Raw genomic sequence first — 17,254 nt, forward strand, 5'->3', positions numbered from 1 at the left:
ACTTTTAGTGGGTCTACTGTAAGTTGGTGTAGCATGGGATGACCTCAAAAATAGCCTTGTGTGCTTGTCATTAAGACCTGAAGCTAAGAAGCAATTCTGCCTGGGACCTCCCTCCCCTATATGCATTACCAAGGAGTCCCATCACTTACCAGTATCCATACCTCTCTGAGCTGTGGCTTTACTGGGGGCTGTTCCTTGAAAAATGGGCTCCTGACTAACCATTACCTCATACGCAATGCAGGCGTCTTGTTCCTTGGTAGCATTAAGAACGGCTTGGAAAGTAGATTCATTGGGGCCTTTCCAATCTTCTCCACCAGCAACAGGCTTAACTACATCCTTCCCTGGTTGTGTTTCCTCAGGATACCCAATTCTGATATGAATGGTGGGCTTTTGTAGGACACCTTGCTCATACACAATGCAGATGTCTTGTCCCCTAGCAGCATCGACAACAGTCTGGGCTGGAGGTTCACTGGGGACACTGGAGTCTAGTTTGCTGTGAACGGGACTCTCTACTGAGAGGGTTTCCTGCAAACACGCTTTTCTCTCACAGATGTTGGGGTTCTGCCAGATGTTTTCCTCACCCACAATGCACACGTCCTGCTCCTTAGCAGTGCCAGGAACTGTCACCACCTTGATTTCCCAGGGGGATCTGCAACATCCTCCATGAGGAAGGGGTACCTCCTCCTCCTCGACTTGGTGGGCTTCCTGCTGACCCTCCGTTCTCTTATGGATGATGGGCTTTGGCCTGATGGGTTCCCCATAGACAATGCACAGGTCTGGCTCCCTAGAAGTATCAAACATCATCATCCTGGCTGTGGCATCAACAACGGTCTGGGCTGGAGTTTTACTTGGGACACTGGAGTCTCCTTTGCTGTAAACTGGACCCTCCCCTGAGCTGATTTTCTGCAAACATGCCTTTCTCTCGCTGGTTTTGGGGTAGTGCCAGATGTTTTCCTCACCTACAATGCACACATCCTGCTCCTTAGCAGCACCAGGAATCGTCTGTACTGTGATTTTCCAGGAGGCTCTGCAACTTCCTCCATAAAAAAGGGGTACATCCTCCTCCTCAACTGGGTGGACTTTCTGCTGACCCCCCGTTCTCTTATGGAAGATGGGCTTTTGCCTGATGGGTTCCCCGTAGACAATGCACAGGTCTGGTTCCTTGCAAGTATCAAACATCATCATCCTGGCTGTGGTCCAACTGGGCTCCTTGGAACCTTCTTCGTAGGCACGGGCGTCTTCTGCTTCATTTACTGGCTGCCACTTTCCTTTTGCCTATATAGGAAAGTAGATTGTTTGAAACAAGGCATCTTGAGAAACAGGAGATGCAGAGAATTAGAAACATAAGAAGTATCCTTTTCAGCTCAGCCTTTAAAGTATACATTGTGTGCCCCATATGCACACTAGACACTCTCCATCTTACTGTTTTAGGAAAATAGCTCACAAATGATTCTTTTCCTTCATGACCCTCATATACACAAGAGAATAGTAACTTTGGCCACTTAGCTCCATACTGTCTACACTGACTGGCAGCAGCTCTCCAGTGTTTCATACAGGAAGCCTCTCCGAAGCCCTACATGGAGATACTGGGGATTGAACTTGCCACCTTCTGCAATGCAAGGCAGGCACTCTACCATTGAGCAGCTTCCTTCCTCCTAAGACTCTTTTGATATTTGCTCCAGGACATGTCACAACCTCCACCTGCAGAAGCCCTAATACATATCTTGTCCCCCTTTTCCTTTCCTTTGTGGACTCTGGGTTGCAGCTCTGCCTTAAACAAACCAACCCCTTGGAATTCCGGTTTCCTGGCCCTGGGAAATGGCTTCTTTCCTTATAACTGTGCAGGTTATAAGGGTTGATATGGCAGTAATGATCTCTGCTGACACCCCAGTGTAAGGGGGGACAGGCCATGACCCACAGATCGTCCGTTATCTGCCGCTCACTTCAGAATGCGGGGCAGGGCTGCTGGGTGTGCACTGCGTGAACTGGGAATTCTCCAAAGCCTGTCAGCATGAGCCAGGAGATCCCTGTTTTTAAAAATTATTAAATTCGGACTAAGAAACAGGCGTGTTCTAGAAAGAAAGAGATGGAAAAGATCTGCTAAACTAACCAATCACTGGATGCCAAGGTTTGGACTTGAAAAGCACTCTCATCTTTGTGCTTTGATTTATGAGGTGAGCGGCAGCCGTTTTTGTACATTCTTTCTATTTGCTATTTCATGATATGGCGAACCTCACCAAGAAAGAATCAATTATCTAAAGGAATTGCAGGAGGAACTGTAATTATTAGTTGGACACATGGCTGCGCAGTCCCCAGCAGAGAGCCCCAATTAGAACTGGCAAAATAAGATCAGATATGAAAGTGGTTCAGGCTGAGGGGGGGGGGGGAAATGGAGACGGCTGTTGCAAAGGAAGGAAGGAAAAAAAATCGGCCTTCCCTACTGGGGGGGGGGGGGCTGCAGATATTTGATGGAAAAAAGGGAAGAGAAGAGAATTGTATCTTTGGCCACTTAGCTCAGTACTGTCTACACTGACTGGCAGCAGCTCTCCAGTGTTTCATATGGGAAGCCTCTCCCAAGCCCTACATGGAGATACTGGGGATTGAACCTGCAACCGTCTGCAAGGCAAAGCAGGTCCTCTCCCACTGAACTGCATTCCTTCCCTCTAAGACCTTGTTGATCTTTGTTCTATGAAATGCAGCATTTTTGCTCCTTAAATGTAGCATCCTCCATCTGCAGAAGCCCTTATATACACCCTGTCCCTCTGTCCCCTTCTGATATTGACTCTGGGTTGCAGCTCCCCAAGGACTCTCCCTTAAGCAACCATGCTCCTACATGGACACTGCCCCTTAGTGAAATATTTAATTAATGCAAAAGCCAAGACCCCACCCCTGTTTACCCATCCACGGGAATAATTCCCTCTCTTGCATTCTTCCTTGCTGACCATATTCCTCCTCCTACAAAACTGGGGAGCCCCTTGTTGGCACTTTCTCATTCCTGCAGAGGAATGCCAGCCTCCTTTGACTCACCCAGGTCCTCTTAGGAATAAGGCAGGTCTACATTTGAGACCCAGAGCAGCAGCCCCTTGTGAGATCAAGTCTGCATTTCAAATGCCACAAAGGAGAAGAAAGAGGGGAAAAACAGGGACCCCCAGTTCAGAAATTTCTACCCAATCTCAGCATGTCTTCTCTTGAGTTCTTGGTAGGCTCCAGCTCACCCCTTCTGGTAGACACTGGTGAATTCACAGACTTTCTTCTTCATCTCAAGCCCCTTCACTGTCCCACCTGGGTGTTTGCTCAACTAAATGGATCCAGGTGTTGATCATTTATGTGGGAAGTGCAAAGGCTGCTGGGAATTGGAGTTCACAGAAAAACAAACTATGGCAGGGGGGAAGTGTGATCTGAAAAGAAAAATTAAACAGCAGAGAGAAAGACAGAAATTCCCTCTCCCCCCCCTCTGCACTTTGAGTTATAGCTTTCTTGTTTTTTTTTGTTTAAATTGTGGCCTGGTTTCACATACTGTCAATATAATAACATCAACTTTTGTGGTTTTCTTAAAAAAAGATTTTGACCTTGATAATGTTAGCTTGACCATAAGCTAGTCCAGCGTTCTATTTTCTACAGTGGCCAATCGAATAGCTCTAGGAAGACCAGTTACTGGACGTAGAAGACCCAGAATCTGGTGTTCAGAAGTTGAGGGGTCCTGAACATAATAGTATTATTGTGCACCAAACCTTTTGTAGCAATGAATTTTATACATTGTAAGGTTGCCATATGTCTGGGAAAACCAGACCTCTTTGGGGGCGCAACATGCCCATCTTGGCACACTTTTTCTTTTTAAAGGAAATGTCTAGGTTGTGGGAGGGTTATTTGGGCTCAGGCAGCTGGAGACAGTCCTGCTGCTCCAATGGTTTTAACTGTTTTACATTTGTGTGTGTTTGGTTGTTCTTTGTTATTATTGAGGGAGTGGAGATGTGTCTGGAAGGAGAAGAGCTGGGAAGAATAGCAGGGTCCCCCATCACAGTGGTTCAGGGTAGGGGGAGGTGAGGGAGGCCGGGTTATGCCCAGAGGGCACCCCCCCCTTGCTGGTGTTAACCCTTGCCGGTCTTCAAGCCATCAGGCTGAAGCCGGATAGATGGATAGGACCAGTGCCTAAGTCAATACCGCTCTTACCTATTAGCAATAAAGTTGTGGCCAATTTTAGCCCATTAACCTGAATTATGGTGTCTTGTGTCGTTATTTACCACTGGTGGGAGGTGGGAACTCACCACGCAAGGGAGATACCTTTTCCAGAGCTGTGCGTACCGGAGGACGCTCAGATTTCGGGGGCCTTGCAGGCACCCCCAGGGCATTTTCCAACCATCAGACCAAGGCGACTGGCTGTGGATGTCATGATGACCGTGGGTCTGTCCCCACATGTCACTGCCCGAGGCATGTGGCCGGCCACACTCTGGTCCTTGTTTTATCAACTGGGCTGTAAGAGGGTGTTGCAAAAATGGGGGCTATTGACAGCAGTCCCATTTAGGGAACCTGAGAACCGGCCTTTCCTGAGGTGCCTCTTCACTCCTGGAATGCTCTTCCCTGGGATGGTACCTTCCTTCCTTATTTCTAGGCACCAGCTTTTCAGCCAATGAGTGAATGCAGAGCTGTGAGCGATTTGTGAGTGGTTTAGATACCAGGCAATAGGAATCCCCCGAGTCCTCAAAAGCTGCTTCTCCCTTCCTTTGAGTGTACTTATTCTGATTCTTGTGCCTTTAACAGCTGTGTAACAGGCAGAATTTCAACAGGTTAAGCTATTTCTCAAAGGGAAATATAACTTTAGTGAAGCTTCACATTCTGTCTGTCACAGTTTCAGTTACAGGTGCGGCCACTGATTTATGGTTAATAAAGTCTTCATATATACAGAGGACCGAGTGTTACTGAATAAAAGGCAACTTGTCTTCTGCAATTCACCAATCTTTTAGGGTTCTTTGAGCATCTAGGGCAAAGTGGTTTAACCATCAGTTCCTCTCCCCCAGTAATGCTGGAAACCGTAGCTCTGTGAGAAGAATAGCCGGTCTCCTCTAATCCATCTCAGCACTCTTAACAACCTTCAGCTCCCAGACTTCCTTGGGGGAAGCCATGACTGTTTAAAGTGGTATCCCATTGCTTTTACTGCATGGTGTGAATGGGGGATGAGTGTGCTGGAAACTGCAATCTAAACTGGAAAGCTGCATCCATTTTTGTTCTGAGGAAAACAGAACAGCACAAAGCATAATATTTACACAACTTTATTATTCAGGATCGCTGGTCGCAAAACAAATCTAGAAAGCAGAAGCAGCTACTTTGCCAATTTTGCATTTCCAACAGGGAAGCCTCTGAAGCCTTTCAACCTTCCCTTCCTTCCTTGGGTCAATCCTTCTCTTTGGTTTCAAGAGCCTAAATTATCCCCAACATGGTTAATTCAGCTGGATGAACAGAAGAGCCCTGATATTTATTGCGGTGCCAAGAGAAATTCCCAATGTCAAGAGAGAAAGGTGCTGGTTGACTGTGCTCTGGCCAAGGAAAGAGCTGAGTTTTCTCTAGATTCTCCCAAGAGCAATTTTCATAGCCTAACTGATTACAATAAAGCAACTACACACACACACACACACACACACACACACACACACACACACACAAACACAGACACACAACTATCACATGGAATCTACACAAAGAATGGACACAAAACCTGAGGCAATGTATTTTAGCCACTTAAAAGACTCAAGAATCCTCCCAAAGCATGGATTATGTGTGTGTATTGGAAGATTCAGGGGGGATGTGGCCTCTGGGTAGCTCCTTCGATGCGGAGACTGAGGTCACATCCGCACCAAACCTTTACAGCTCCTTTGTAGCTATTATATGGCTTTCTCAAAAGAATTCTGGAAACAGTAGTTTCAACCTCATAGGTCTAAATTCCAGACACCTTTACGAACACCATTAAGTTCCCAGTATTCTTTAGGGGGAAGCTTTAAATATATTGTGTGGATGCTCAACTTAGGATAGTTGAGGAAGTTACATGGTTTCCATCTGTTGTGCATTCTCACCTTCATGAGGTCTCGATTCATCATCTAAACGCTCACTGAGATTTGAACCCTGGTTGGGCGTCTCCCTTGTGTGGTGCTTTTGATGCCTCTTGAGGTCTGATTTACGGGTGAAGCTCTTTCCACATTGTTCACACTCATACAGTTTCACTCTTGTGTGAGTTCTTTCATGTACTTTAAGGTTTGAGATATGTGCGAAATGTTTCCCACACACAGAACATTTGTAGGGCTTCTCCCCTGTGTGAGTTCTTTGATGTCTAGTAAAGTTTGAGCTGTCAGTGAAGCTTTTCTCACACTTTGAACATTTGAAAAGCTTCTCCCCTGTGTGGGTTCTTTTATGTACTTTAAGGTTCCATTTCTTGCAGAAGCTTTTTCCACAGTCTGCACATTTATGTGATTTCTGTCCTGTGTGAATCTTCTGATGGGCAGCAAACTGCTTCTGATTCCTGAAGCTCCTGCCACACTCCAAACAAGTAAGTTGCTTCACCTCTGTAGGGCATGTGGGGCTGTTTCCATTGTTTCTGCTCCCACTGCTTATTCCTCCAGACTCTGCCCTTTGAATTGTTTTCTCCTCTGTAGACACTTTCAAAGAGTCTCTGTTTTCTTGTTGGTCTCCTTGCTCAGTGAAGAAGCCACTTTGAGAAACGATGGATTTGTCTGTCTTCCGTTTTCTGTGGCTTCTCTTTTCCCTCGTTGGTCCATCGTGACTCAGGAGGTTCTGCTCCATCATCTCATCTTGTGCTTTTTTTGAAGATTTCCTTCTGCTCTCGCTCCACTGCACAACACCTGCTGGATAAGAGAGAAGAAAAACATGGATGTCAGAGAGAGAGATGGAAACTGAGACATTCAATGTAATATGTTTTGTCTTTTTGATACACTTTTGGACCATTGCTGTCTAAGCGGGTAGTATGTTGCCATCATGGGCGAACTTTCTTTCCACTCTGCTCAAGATCCTTAGTCAGGTTTTGCCATTGCGTCAGATTCACCAGCAAGTTTCTACCTGTAGAGATTTTACTCTCGAGAGCAAATATTTTCTCAGTCTGCAGGTGGAAGTTTACATTGGCTTTAGGAAGCATAGCTATATTGTTCGTCCATCACAAGGTTAGATCAAGATTTCTAATTCTTGATGCACAGAAACTTTTCTAATGCTCAAGAGCAGACAGTACAGCAAAAGTAGCAGACTATGAACATAGGGAAAGTAGTTGTGAACAACAAAAAAACAACAAAAGTACAAAGCGAAATTGAAAAATTTCTGCACTAGGCTTATATATAAATATATACAACTTAAGAGCAGTACAGTTTCTCAAGCAAACAAAACCTAAATAGAGTGGGTGGGTTCTGTGTCCATTACTTTTAGTGGGTCTACTGTAAGCTGGTGTAGCATGGGATGACCTCAAAAATAGCCTTGTGTGCTTGTCATTAAGACCTGAAGCTAAGAAGCAATTCTGCCTGGGACCTCCCTCCCCTATATGCATTACCAAGGAGTCCCATCACTTACCAGTATCCATACCTCTCTGAGCTGTGGCTTCACTGGGGGCTGTTCCTTGAAAAATGGGCTCCTGACTAACCATTACCTCATACGCAATGCAGGAGTCTTGTTCCTTGGTAGCATTAAGAACGGCTTGGAAAGTAGATTCATTGGGGCCTTTCCAATCTTCTCCACCAGCAACAGGCTTAACTACATCCTTCCCTGGTTGTGTTTCCTCAGGATACCCAATTCTGATATGAATGGTGGGCTTTTGTAGGACACCTTGCTCATACACAATGCAGATGTCTTGTCCCCTAGCAGCATCGACAACAGTCTGGGCTGGAGGTTCACTGGGGACACTGGAGTCTAGTTTGCTGTGAACGGGACTCTCTACTGAGTGGGTTTCCTGCAAACACGCTTTTCTCTCACAGATGTTGGGGTTCTGCCAGATGTTTTCCTCACCCACAATGCACACGTCCTGCTCCTTAGCAGTGCCAGGAACTGTCACCACCTTGATTTCCCAGGGGGATCTGCAACATCCTCCCTGAGGAAGGGGTACCTCCTCCTCCTCGACTTGGTGGGCTTCCTGCTGACCCTCAGTTCTCTTATGGATGATGGGCTTTGGCCTGATGGGTTCCCCATAGACAATGCACAGGTCTGGCTCCCTAGAAGTATCAAACATCATCATCCTGGCTGTGGCATCAACAACGGTCTGGGCTGGAGTTTTACTTTGGACACTGGAGTCTCCTTTGCTGTAAACTGGACCCTCCCCTGAGCTGATTTTCGGCAAACATGCCTTTCTCTCGCTGGTTTTGGGGTAGTGCCAGATGTTTTCCTCATCTACAATGCACACATCCTTCTGCTTCTTAGCAGCACCAGGAATCGTCTGTACTGTGATTTTCCAGGAGGCTCTGCAACTTCCTCCATAAAAAAGGGGTACATCCTCCTCCTCAACTGGGTGGACTTTCTGCTGACCCCCCGTTCTCTTATGGAAGATGGGCTTTTGCCTGATGGGTTCCCCGTAGACAATGCACAGGTCTGGTTCCTTGCAAGTATCAAACATCATCATCCTGGCTGTGGTCCAACTGGGCTCCTTGCAACCTTCTTCGTAGGCACGGGCGTCTTTCCTATATAGGAAAGTAGATTGTTTGAAACAAGGCATCTTGAGAAACAGGAGATGCAGAGAATTAGAAACATAAGAAGTATCCTTTTCAGCTCAGCCTTTAAAGTATACATTGTGTGCCCCATATGCACACTAGACACTCTCCATCTTACTGTTTTAGGAAAATAGCTCACAAATGATTCTTTTCCTTCATGACCCTCATATACACAAGAGAATAGTAACTTTGGCCACTTAGCTCCATACTGTCTACACTGACTGGCAGCAGCTCTCCAGTGTTTCATACAGGAAGCCTCTCCGAAGCCCTACATGGAGATACTGGGGATTGAACTTGCCACCTTCTGCAATGCAAGGCAGGCACTCTACCATTGAGCAGCTTCCTTCCTCCTAAGACTCTTTTGATATTTGCTCCAGGACATGTCACAACCTCCACCTGCAGAAGCCCTAATACATATCTTGTCCCCCTTTTCCTTTCCTTTGTGGACTCTGGGTTGCAGCTCTGCCTTAAACAAACCAACCCCTTGGAATTCCGGTTTCCTGGCCCTGGGAAATGGCTTCTTTCCTTATAACTGTGCAGGTTATAAGGGTTGATATGGCAGTAATGATCTCTGCTGACACCCCAGCGTAAGGGGGGACAGGCCATGACCCACAGATGGTCCGTTATCTGCCGCTCACTTCAGAATGCGGGGCAGGGCTGCTGGGTGTGCACTGCGTGAACTGGGAATTCTCCAAAGCCTGTCAGCATGAGCCAGGAGATCCCTGTTTTTAAAAATTATTAAATTCGGACTAAGAAACAGGCGTGTTCTAGAAAGAAAGAGATGGAAAAGATCTGCTAAACTAACCAATCACTGGATGCCAAGGTTTGGACTTCAAAAGCACTCTCATCTTTGTGCTTTGATTTATGAGGTGAGCGGCAGCCGTTTTTGTACATTCTTTCTATTTGCTCTTTCATGATATGGCGAACCTCACCAAGAAAGAATCAATTATCTAAAGGAATTGCAGGAGGAACTGTAATTATTAGTTGGATACATGGCTGCGCAGTCCCCAGCAGAGAGCCCCAATTAGAACTGGCAAAATAAGATCAGATATGAAAGTGGTTCAGGCTGAGGGGTGGAAAAATGGAGACGGCTGTTGCAAAGGAAGGAAGGAAAAAAAATCGGCCTTCCCTACTGGGGGGGGGGGGCTGCAGATATTTGATGGAAAAAAGGGAAGAGAAGAGAATTGTATCTTTGGCCACTTAGCTCAGTACTGTCTACACTGACTGGCAGCAGCTCTCCAGTGTTTCATATGGGAAGCCTCTCCCAAGCCCTACATGGAGATACTGGGGATTGAACCTGCAACCATCTGCAAGGCAAAGCAGGTCCTCTCCCACTGAACTGCATTCCTTCCCTCTAAGACCTTGTTGATCTTTGTTCTACGAAATGCAGCATTTTTGCTCCTGAAATGTAGCATCCTCCATCTGCAGAAGCCCTTATATACACCCTGTCCCTCTGTCCCCTTCTGATATTGACTCTGGGTTGCAGCTCCCCAAGGACTCTCCCTTAAGCAACCATGCTCCTACATGGACACTGCCCCTTAGTGAAATATTTAATTGATGCAAAAGCCAAGACCCCACCCCTGTTTACCCATCCACGGGGAGAATTCCCTCTCTTGCATTCCTCCTTGCTGACCATATTCCTCCTCCCACAAAACTGGGGAGCCCCTTGTTGTCACTTTCTCATTCCTCCAGAGGAATGCCAGCCTCCTTTGACTCACCCAGGTCCTCTTAGGAATAAGGCAGGTCTACATTTGAGACCCAGAGCAGCAGCCCCTTGTGAGATCAAGTCTGCATTTCAAATGCCACAAAGGAGAAGAAAGAGGGGAAAAACAGGGACCCCCAGTTCAGAAATTTCTACCCAATCTCAGCATGTCTTCTCTTGAGTTCTTGGTAGGCTCCAGCTCACCCCTTCTGGTAGACACTGGTGAATTCACAGACTTTCTTCTTCATCTCAAGCCCCTTCACTGTCCCACTTGGGTGTTTGCTCAACTAAATGGATCCAGGTGTTGATCATTTATGTGGGAAGTGCAAAGGCTGCTGGGAATTGGAGTTCACAGAAAAACAAACTATGGCAGGGGGGAAGTGTGATCTGAAAAGAAAAACTAAACAGCAGAGAGAAAGACAGAAATTCCCTCTCCCCCCCCTCTGCACTTTGAGTTATAGCTTTCTTGTTTTTTTTTTTGTTTAAATTGTGGCCTGGTTTCACATACTGTCAATATAATAACATCAACTTTTGTGGTTTTCTTAAAAAAAGATTTTGACCTTGATAATGTTAGCTTGACCATAAGCTAGTCCAGCATTCTATTTTCTATAGTGGCCAATTGGATAGCTCTAGGAAGACCAGTTACTGGACGTAGAAGACCCAGAATCTGGTGTTCAGAAGTTGAGGAGTCCTGAACATAATAGTATTCTTGTGCATCAAACCTTTTGTAGCAATGAATTTTATACATTGTAGGGTTGCCATATGTCTGGGAAAACCTGGACATGTCCTCTTTGCGGGCGCAACATGCCCACCTGGGCAGACTTTAAGGAAATGTCTGGGTTTGGGGAGGGTTATTTGGGCTCAGGCAGCTGGAGACAGTCCTGCTGCTCCAATGGTTTTAACTGTTTTACATTTGTGTGTGTTTGGTTGTTCTTTGTTATTATTGAGGGAGTGGAGATGTGTCTGGAAGGAGAAGAGCTGGGAAGAATAGCAGGGTCCCCCATCACAGTGGTTCAGGGTAGGGGGAGGTGAGGGAGGCCGGGTTATGCCCAGAGGGCACCCCCCCCCTTGCTGGTGTTAACCCTTGCCGGTCTTCAAGCCATCAGGCTGAAGCCGGATAGATGGATAGGACCAGTGCCTAAGTCAATACCGCTCTTACCTACAGTATTAGCAATAAAGTTGTGGCCAATTTTAGCCCATTAACCTGAATTATGGTGTCTTGTGTCGTTATTTACCACTGGTGGGAGGTGGGAACTCACCACGCAAGGGAGATACCTTTTCCAGAGCTGTGCGTACCGGAGGACGCTCAGATTTCGGGGGCCTTGCAGGCACCCCCAGGGCATTTTCCAACCATCAGCACCAAGGCAACTGGCTGTGGATGTCATGATGACCGTGGGTCTGTCCCCACATGTCACTGCCCGAGGCATGTGGCCGGCCACACTCTGGTCCTTGTTTTATCAATTGGGCTGTAAGAGGGTGTTGCAAAAATGGGGGCTATTGACAGCAGTCCCATTTAGGGAACCTGAGAACCGGCCTTTCCTGAGGTGCCTCTTCACTCCTGGAATGCTCTTCCCTGGGATGGTACCTTCCTTCCTTATTTCTAGGCACCAGCTTTTCAGCCAATGAGTGAATGCAGAGCTGTGAGCGATTTGTGAGTGGTTTAGATACCAGGCAATAGGAATCCCCCGAGTCCTCAAAAGCTGCTTCTCCCTTCCTTTGAGTGTACTTATTCTGATTCTTGTGCCTTTAACAGCTGTGTAGCAGGCAGAATTTCAACAGGTTAAGCTATTTCTCAAAGGGAAATATAACTTTAGTGAAGCTTCACATTCTGTCTGTCACAGTTTCAGTTACAGGTGCGGCCACTGATTTATGGTTAATAAAGTCTTCATATATACAGAGGACCGAGTGTTACTGAATAAAAGGCAACTTGTCTTCTGCAATTCACCAATCTTTTAGGGTTCTTTGAGCATCTAGGGCAAAGTGGTTTAACCATCAGTTCCTCTCCCCCAGTAATGCTGGAAACCGTAGCTCTGTGAGAAGAATAGCCGGTCTCCTCTAATCCATCTCAGCACTCTTAACAACCTTCAGCTCCCAGACTTCCTTGGGGGAAGCCATGACTGTTTAAAGTGGTATCCCATTGCTTTTACTGCATGGTGTGAATGGGGGATGAGTGTGCTGGAAACTGCAATCTAAACTGGAAAGCTGCATCCATTTTTGTTCTGAGGAAAACAGAACAGCACAAAGCATAATATTTACACAACTTTATTATTCAGGATCGGTAGTCGCAAAACAAATCTAGAAAGCAGAAGCAGCTACTTTGCCTATTTTGCATTTCCAACAGGGAAGCCTCTGAAGCCTTTCAACCTTCCCTTCCTTCCTTGGGTCAATCCTTCTCTTTGGTTTCAAGAGCCTAAATTATCCCCAACATGGTTAATTCAGCCGGATGAACAGAAGAGCCCTGACATTTATTGCGGTGCCAAGAGAAATTCCCAATGTCAAGAGAGAGAGGTGCTGGTTGACTGTGCTCTGGCCAAGGAAAGAGCTGAGTTTTCTCTAGATTCTCCCAAGAGCAATTTTCATAGCCTAACTGATTACAATAAAGCAACTACACACACACACACACACACACACACACACACACACACACACACAGAGACACACAACTATCACATGGAATCTACACAAAGAATGGACACAAAACCTGAGGCAATGTATTTTAGCCACTTAAAAGACTCAAGAACCCTCCCAAAGCATGGATTATGTGTGTGTATTGGGAGATTCAGGGGGGATGTGGCCTCTGGGTAGCTCCTTCGATGCCCAAGAGATGGATGCTGGGACTGAGGTCACATCCGCACCAAACCTTTACAGCTTCTTTGTAGCTATTATATGGCTTTCTCAAAAGAATTCTGGAAACAGTAGTTTCAACCTCATAGGTCTAAATTCCAGACACCTTTACGAACACCATTAAGTTCCCAGTATTCTTTAGGGGGAAGCTTTAAATATATTGTGTGGATGCAACTTTCTTAGGATAGTTGAGGAAGTTACATGGTTTCCATCTGTTGTGCATTCTCACCTTCATGAGGTCTCGATTCATCATCTAAACGCTCACTGAGATTTGAACCCTGGTTGGGCGTCTCCCTTGTGTGGTGCTTTTGATGCCTCTTGAGGTCTGATTTACGGGTGAAGCTCTTTCCACATTGTTCACACTCATACAGTTTCACTCTTGTGTGAGTTCTTTCATGTACTTTAAGGTTTGAGATATGTGCGAAATGTTTCCCACACACTGAACATTTGTAGGGCTTCTCCCCTGTGTGAGTTCTTTGATGTCTAGTAAAGTTTGAGCTGTCAGTGAAGCTTTTCTCACACTTTGAGCATTTGAAAGGCTTCTCCCCTGTGTGGGTTCTTTTATGTACTTTAAGGTTCCATTTCTTGCGGAAGCTTTTTCCACAGTCTGCACATTTATGTGATTTCTGTCCTGTGTGAATCTTCTGATGGGCAGCAAACTGCTTCTGATTCCTGAAGCTCCTGCCACACTCCAAACAAGTAAATCGCTTCACCTCTGTAGGGCATGTGGGGCTGTTTCCATTGTTTCTGCTCCCACTGCTTATTTCTCCAGACTCTGCCCTTTGAATTGTTTTCTCCTTTGTGGATGTTCTCAAAGCACCTCTGTTTTCTGCTTGTTCTCCTTGCTCAGTGAAGAAGCCACTTTGAGGAACGATGGATTTGTCTGTCTTCCGTTTTCTGTGGCTTCTCTTTTTCCTCCTTGGTCCATCGTGACTCAGGAGGTTCTGCTCCATCATCTCATCTCGTGCTTTTTTCAAAGTTTTCCTTTTGTTCTGTCTCCACTGCAAAACACCTGCAGGATTAGAGAGAAGAAAAACATGGATGTCAGAGAGAGAGATGGAAACTGAGACATTCAATGTAATATATTTTGTCTTTTTGATACACTTTTGGACCATTGCTGTCTAAGCGGGTAGTATGTTGCCATCATGGGCGAACTTTCTTTCCACTCTGCTCAAGATCCTTAGTCAGGTTTTGCCATTGCACCAGATTCACCAGCAAGTTTATACGTGTAGAGATTTTACTCTCGAGAGCAAATATTTTCTCAGTCTGCAGGTGGAAGTTTACATTGGCTTTAGGAAGCATAGCTATATTGTTCGTCCATCACGAGGTTAGATCAAGATTTCTAATTCTTGATGCACAGAAACTTTTCTAATGCTCAAGAGCAGACAGTACAGCAAAAGTAGCAGACTACGAACATAGGGAAAGTAGTTGTGAACAACAAAAAAACAACAAAAGTACAAAGCGAAATTAAAAAAATTCTGCACTAGGCTTATATATAAATATATACAACTTAAGAGCAGTACAGTTTCTCAAGCAAACAAAACCTAAATAGAGTGGGTGGGTTCTATGTCCATTACTTTTAGTGGGTCTACTGTAAGTTGGTGTAGCATGGGATGACCTCAAAAATAGCCTTGTGTGCTTGTCATTAAGACCTGAAGCTAAGAAGCAATTCTGCCTGGGACCTCCCTCCCCTATATGCATTACCAAGGAGTCCCATCACTTACCAGTATCCATACCTCTCTGAGCTGTGGCTTCACTGGGGGCTGTTCCTTGAAAAATGGGCTCCTGACTAACCATTACCTCATACGCAATGCAGGAGTCTTGTTCCTTGGTAGCATTAAGAACGGCTTGGAAAGTAGATTCATTGGGGCCTTTCGAATCTTCTCCACCAGCAACAGGCTTAACTACATCCTTCCCTGGTTGTGTTTCCTCAGGATACCCAATTCTGATATGAATGGTGGGCTTTTGTAGGACACCTTGCTCATACACAATGCAGATGTCTTGTCCCCTAGCAGCATCGACAACAGTCTGGGCTGGAGGTTCACTGGGGACACTGGAGTCTAGTTTGCTGTGAACGGGATTCTCTACTGAGTGGGTTTCCTGCAAACACGCTTTTCTCTCACAGATGTTGGGGTTCTGCCAGATGTTTTCCTCACCCACAATGCACACGTCCTGCTCCTTAGCAGTGCCAGGAACTGTCACCACCTTGATTTCCCAGGGGGATCTGCAACATCCTCCCTGAGGAAGGGGTACCTCCTCCTCCTCGACTTGGTGGGCTTCCTGCTGACCCTCAGTTCTCTTATGGATGATGGGCTTTGGCCTGATGGGTTCCCCATAGACAATGCACAGGTCTGGCTCCCTAGAAGTATCAAGCATCATCATCCTGGCTGTGGCATCAACAACGGTCTGGGCTGGAGTTTTACTTGGGACACTGGAGTCTCCTTTGCTGTAAACTGGACCCTCCCCTGAGCTGATTTTCTGCAAACATGCCTTTCTCTCGCTGGTTTTGGGGTAGTGCCAGATGTTTTCCTCACCTACAATGCACACATCCTGCTCCTTAGCAGCACCAGGAATCGTCTGTACTGTGATTTTCCAGGAGGCTCTGCAACTTCCTCCATAAAAAAGGGGTACATCCTCCTCCTCAACTGGGTGGACTTTCTGCTGACCCCCCGTTCTCTTATGGAAGATGGGCTTTTGCCTGATGGGTTCCCCGTAGACAATGCACAGGTCTGGTTCCTTGCAAGTATCAAACATCATCATCCTGGCTGTGGTCCAACTGGGCTCCTTGCAACCTTCTTCGTAGGCACGGGCGTCTTCTGCTTCATTTACTGGCTGCCACTTTCCCTTTGCCTATATAGGAAAGTAGATTGTTTGAAACAAGGCATCTTGAGAAACAGGAGATGCAGAGAATTAGAAACATAAGAAGTATCCTTTTCAGCTCAGCCTTTAAAGTATACATTGTGTGCCCCATATGCACACTAGACACTCTCCATCTTACTGTTTTAGGAAAATAGCTCACAAATGATTCTTTTCCTTCATGACCCTCATATACACAAGAGAATAGTAACTTTGGCCACTTAGCTCCATACTGTCTACACTGACTGGCAGCAGCTCTCCAGTGTTTCATACAGGAAGCCTCTCCGAAGCCCTACATGGAGATACTGGGGATTGAACTTGCCACCTTCTGCAATGCAAGGCAGGCACTCTACCATTGAGCAGCTTCCTTCCTCCTAAGACTCTTTTGATATTTGCTCCAGGACATGTCACAACCTCCACCTGCAGAAGCCCTAATACATATCTTGTCCCCCTTTCCCTTTCCTTTGTGGACTCTGGGTTGCAGCTCTGCCTTAAACAAACCAACCCCTTGGAATTCCGGTTTCCTGGCCCTGGGAAATGGCTTCTTTCCTTATAACTGTGCAGGTCATAAGGGTTGATATGGCAGTAATGATCTCTGCTGACACCCCAGCGTAAGGGGGGACAGGCCATGACCCACAGATCGTCCGTTATCTGCCGCTTGCTTCAGAATGCGGGGCAGGGCTGCGCGAACTGGGAACTCTCCAAAGCCAGTCAGCATGAGCCAGGAGATTCCTGTTTTTAAAAATTATTAAATTCGGACTAAGAAACAGGCGTGTTCTAGAAAGAAAGAGATGGAAAAGATCTGCTAAACTAACCAATCACTGGATGCCAAGGTTTGGACTTGAAAAGCACTCTCATCTTTGTGCTTTGATTTATGAGGTGAGCAGCAGCCGTTTTTGTACATTCTTTCTATTTGCTATTTCATGATATGGCGAACCTCACCAAGAAAGAATCAATTATCTAAAGGAATTGCAGGAGGAATTGTAATTATTAGTTGGATACATGGCTGCGCAGTCCCCAGCAGAGAGCCCCAATTAGAACTGGCAAAATAAGATCAGATATGAAAGCGGTTCAGGCTGAAGGGGGGAAAAATGGAGACGGCTGTTGCAAAGGAAGGAAGGAAAAAAAATCGGCCTTCCCTACGGGGGGGGGGGGGCTGCAGATA

The 17,254-nt window shown here is 46.1% G+C and overlaps 2 protein-coding genes across 2 annotated transcripts in view; both read right to left on the minus strand.

Moving 5' to 3' along the window:
* The window catches only part of LOC309336636 (uncharacterized protein), a 36,748-nt gene extending 28,396 nt beyond the window's left edge, over positions 1-8,352 (minus strand). Inside the window, exon 1 of the mRNA XM_081852709.1 lies at positions 7,573-8,352. Within this exon, the coding sequence (XP_081708835.1) occupies positions 7,573-8,218 (646 nt within the window). The 5' untranslated portion in view covers positions 8,219-8,352. The remainder of the gene's footprint in view (positions 1-7,572) is intronic.
* Positions 8,353-14,796: 6,444 nt separating this feature from the next.
* On the minus strand, positions 14,797-16,516 carry LOC309337091 (uncharacterized protein). Its single transcript, XM_081853774.1, has 2 exons — positions 16,191-16,516; positions 14,797-16,083 (listed from the first exon to the last, which is right to left on the minus strand). Exon 2 carries the CDS (start codon positions 15,991-15,993, stop codon positions 14,950-14,952), a length of 1,044 nt encoding a protein of 347 aa, XP_081709900.1. The 5' UTR covers positions 15,994-16,083; positions 16,191-16,516; the 3' UTR covers positions 14,797-14,949.
* Between the last annotated feature and the right edge of the window lie 738 nt (positions 16,517-17,254).

This window comes from Podarcis erhardii, assembly GCF_964252035.2.
Source record: "Podarcis erhardii genome assembly, chromosome: 2".
Lineage (NCBI taxonomy): Eukaryota > Metazoa > Chordata > Lepidosauria > Squamata > Lacertidae > Podarcis > Podarcis erhardii.

Bases quoted from the DNA above. Each gene is read 5' to 3' on its own strand.
- LOC309337091 (XM_081853774.1), bottom strand. From the start codon at position 15,993: ATGATGATGTTTGATACTTGCAAGGAACCAGACCTGTGCATTGTCTAC.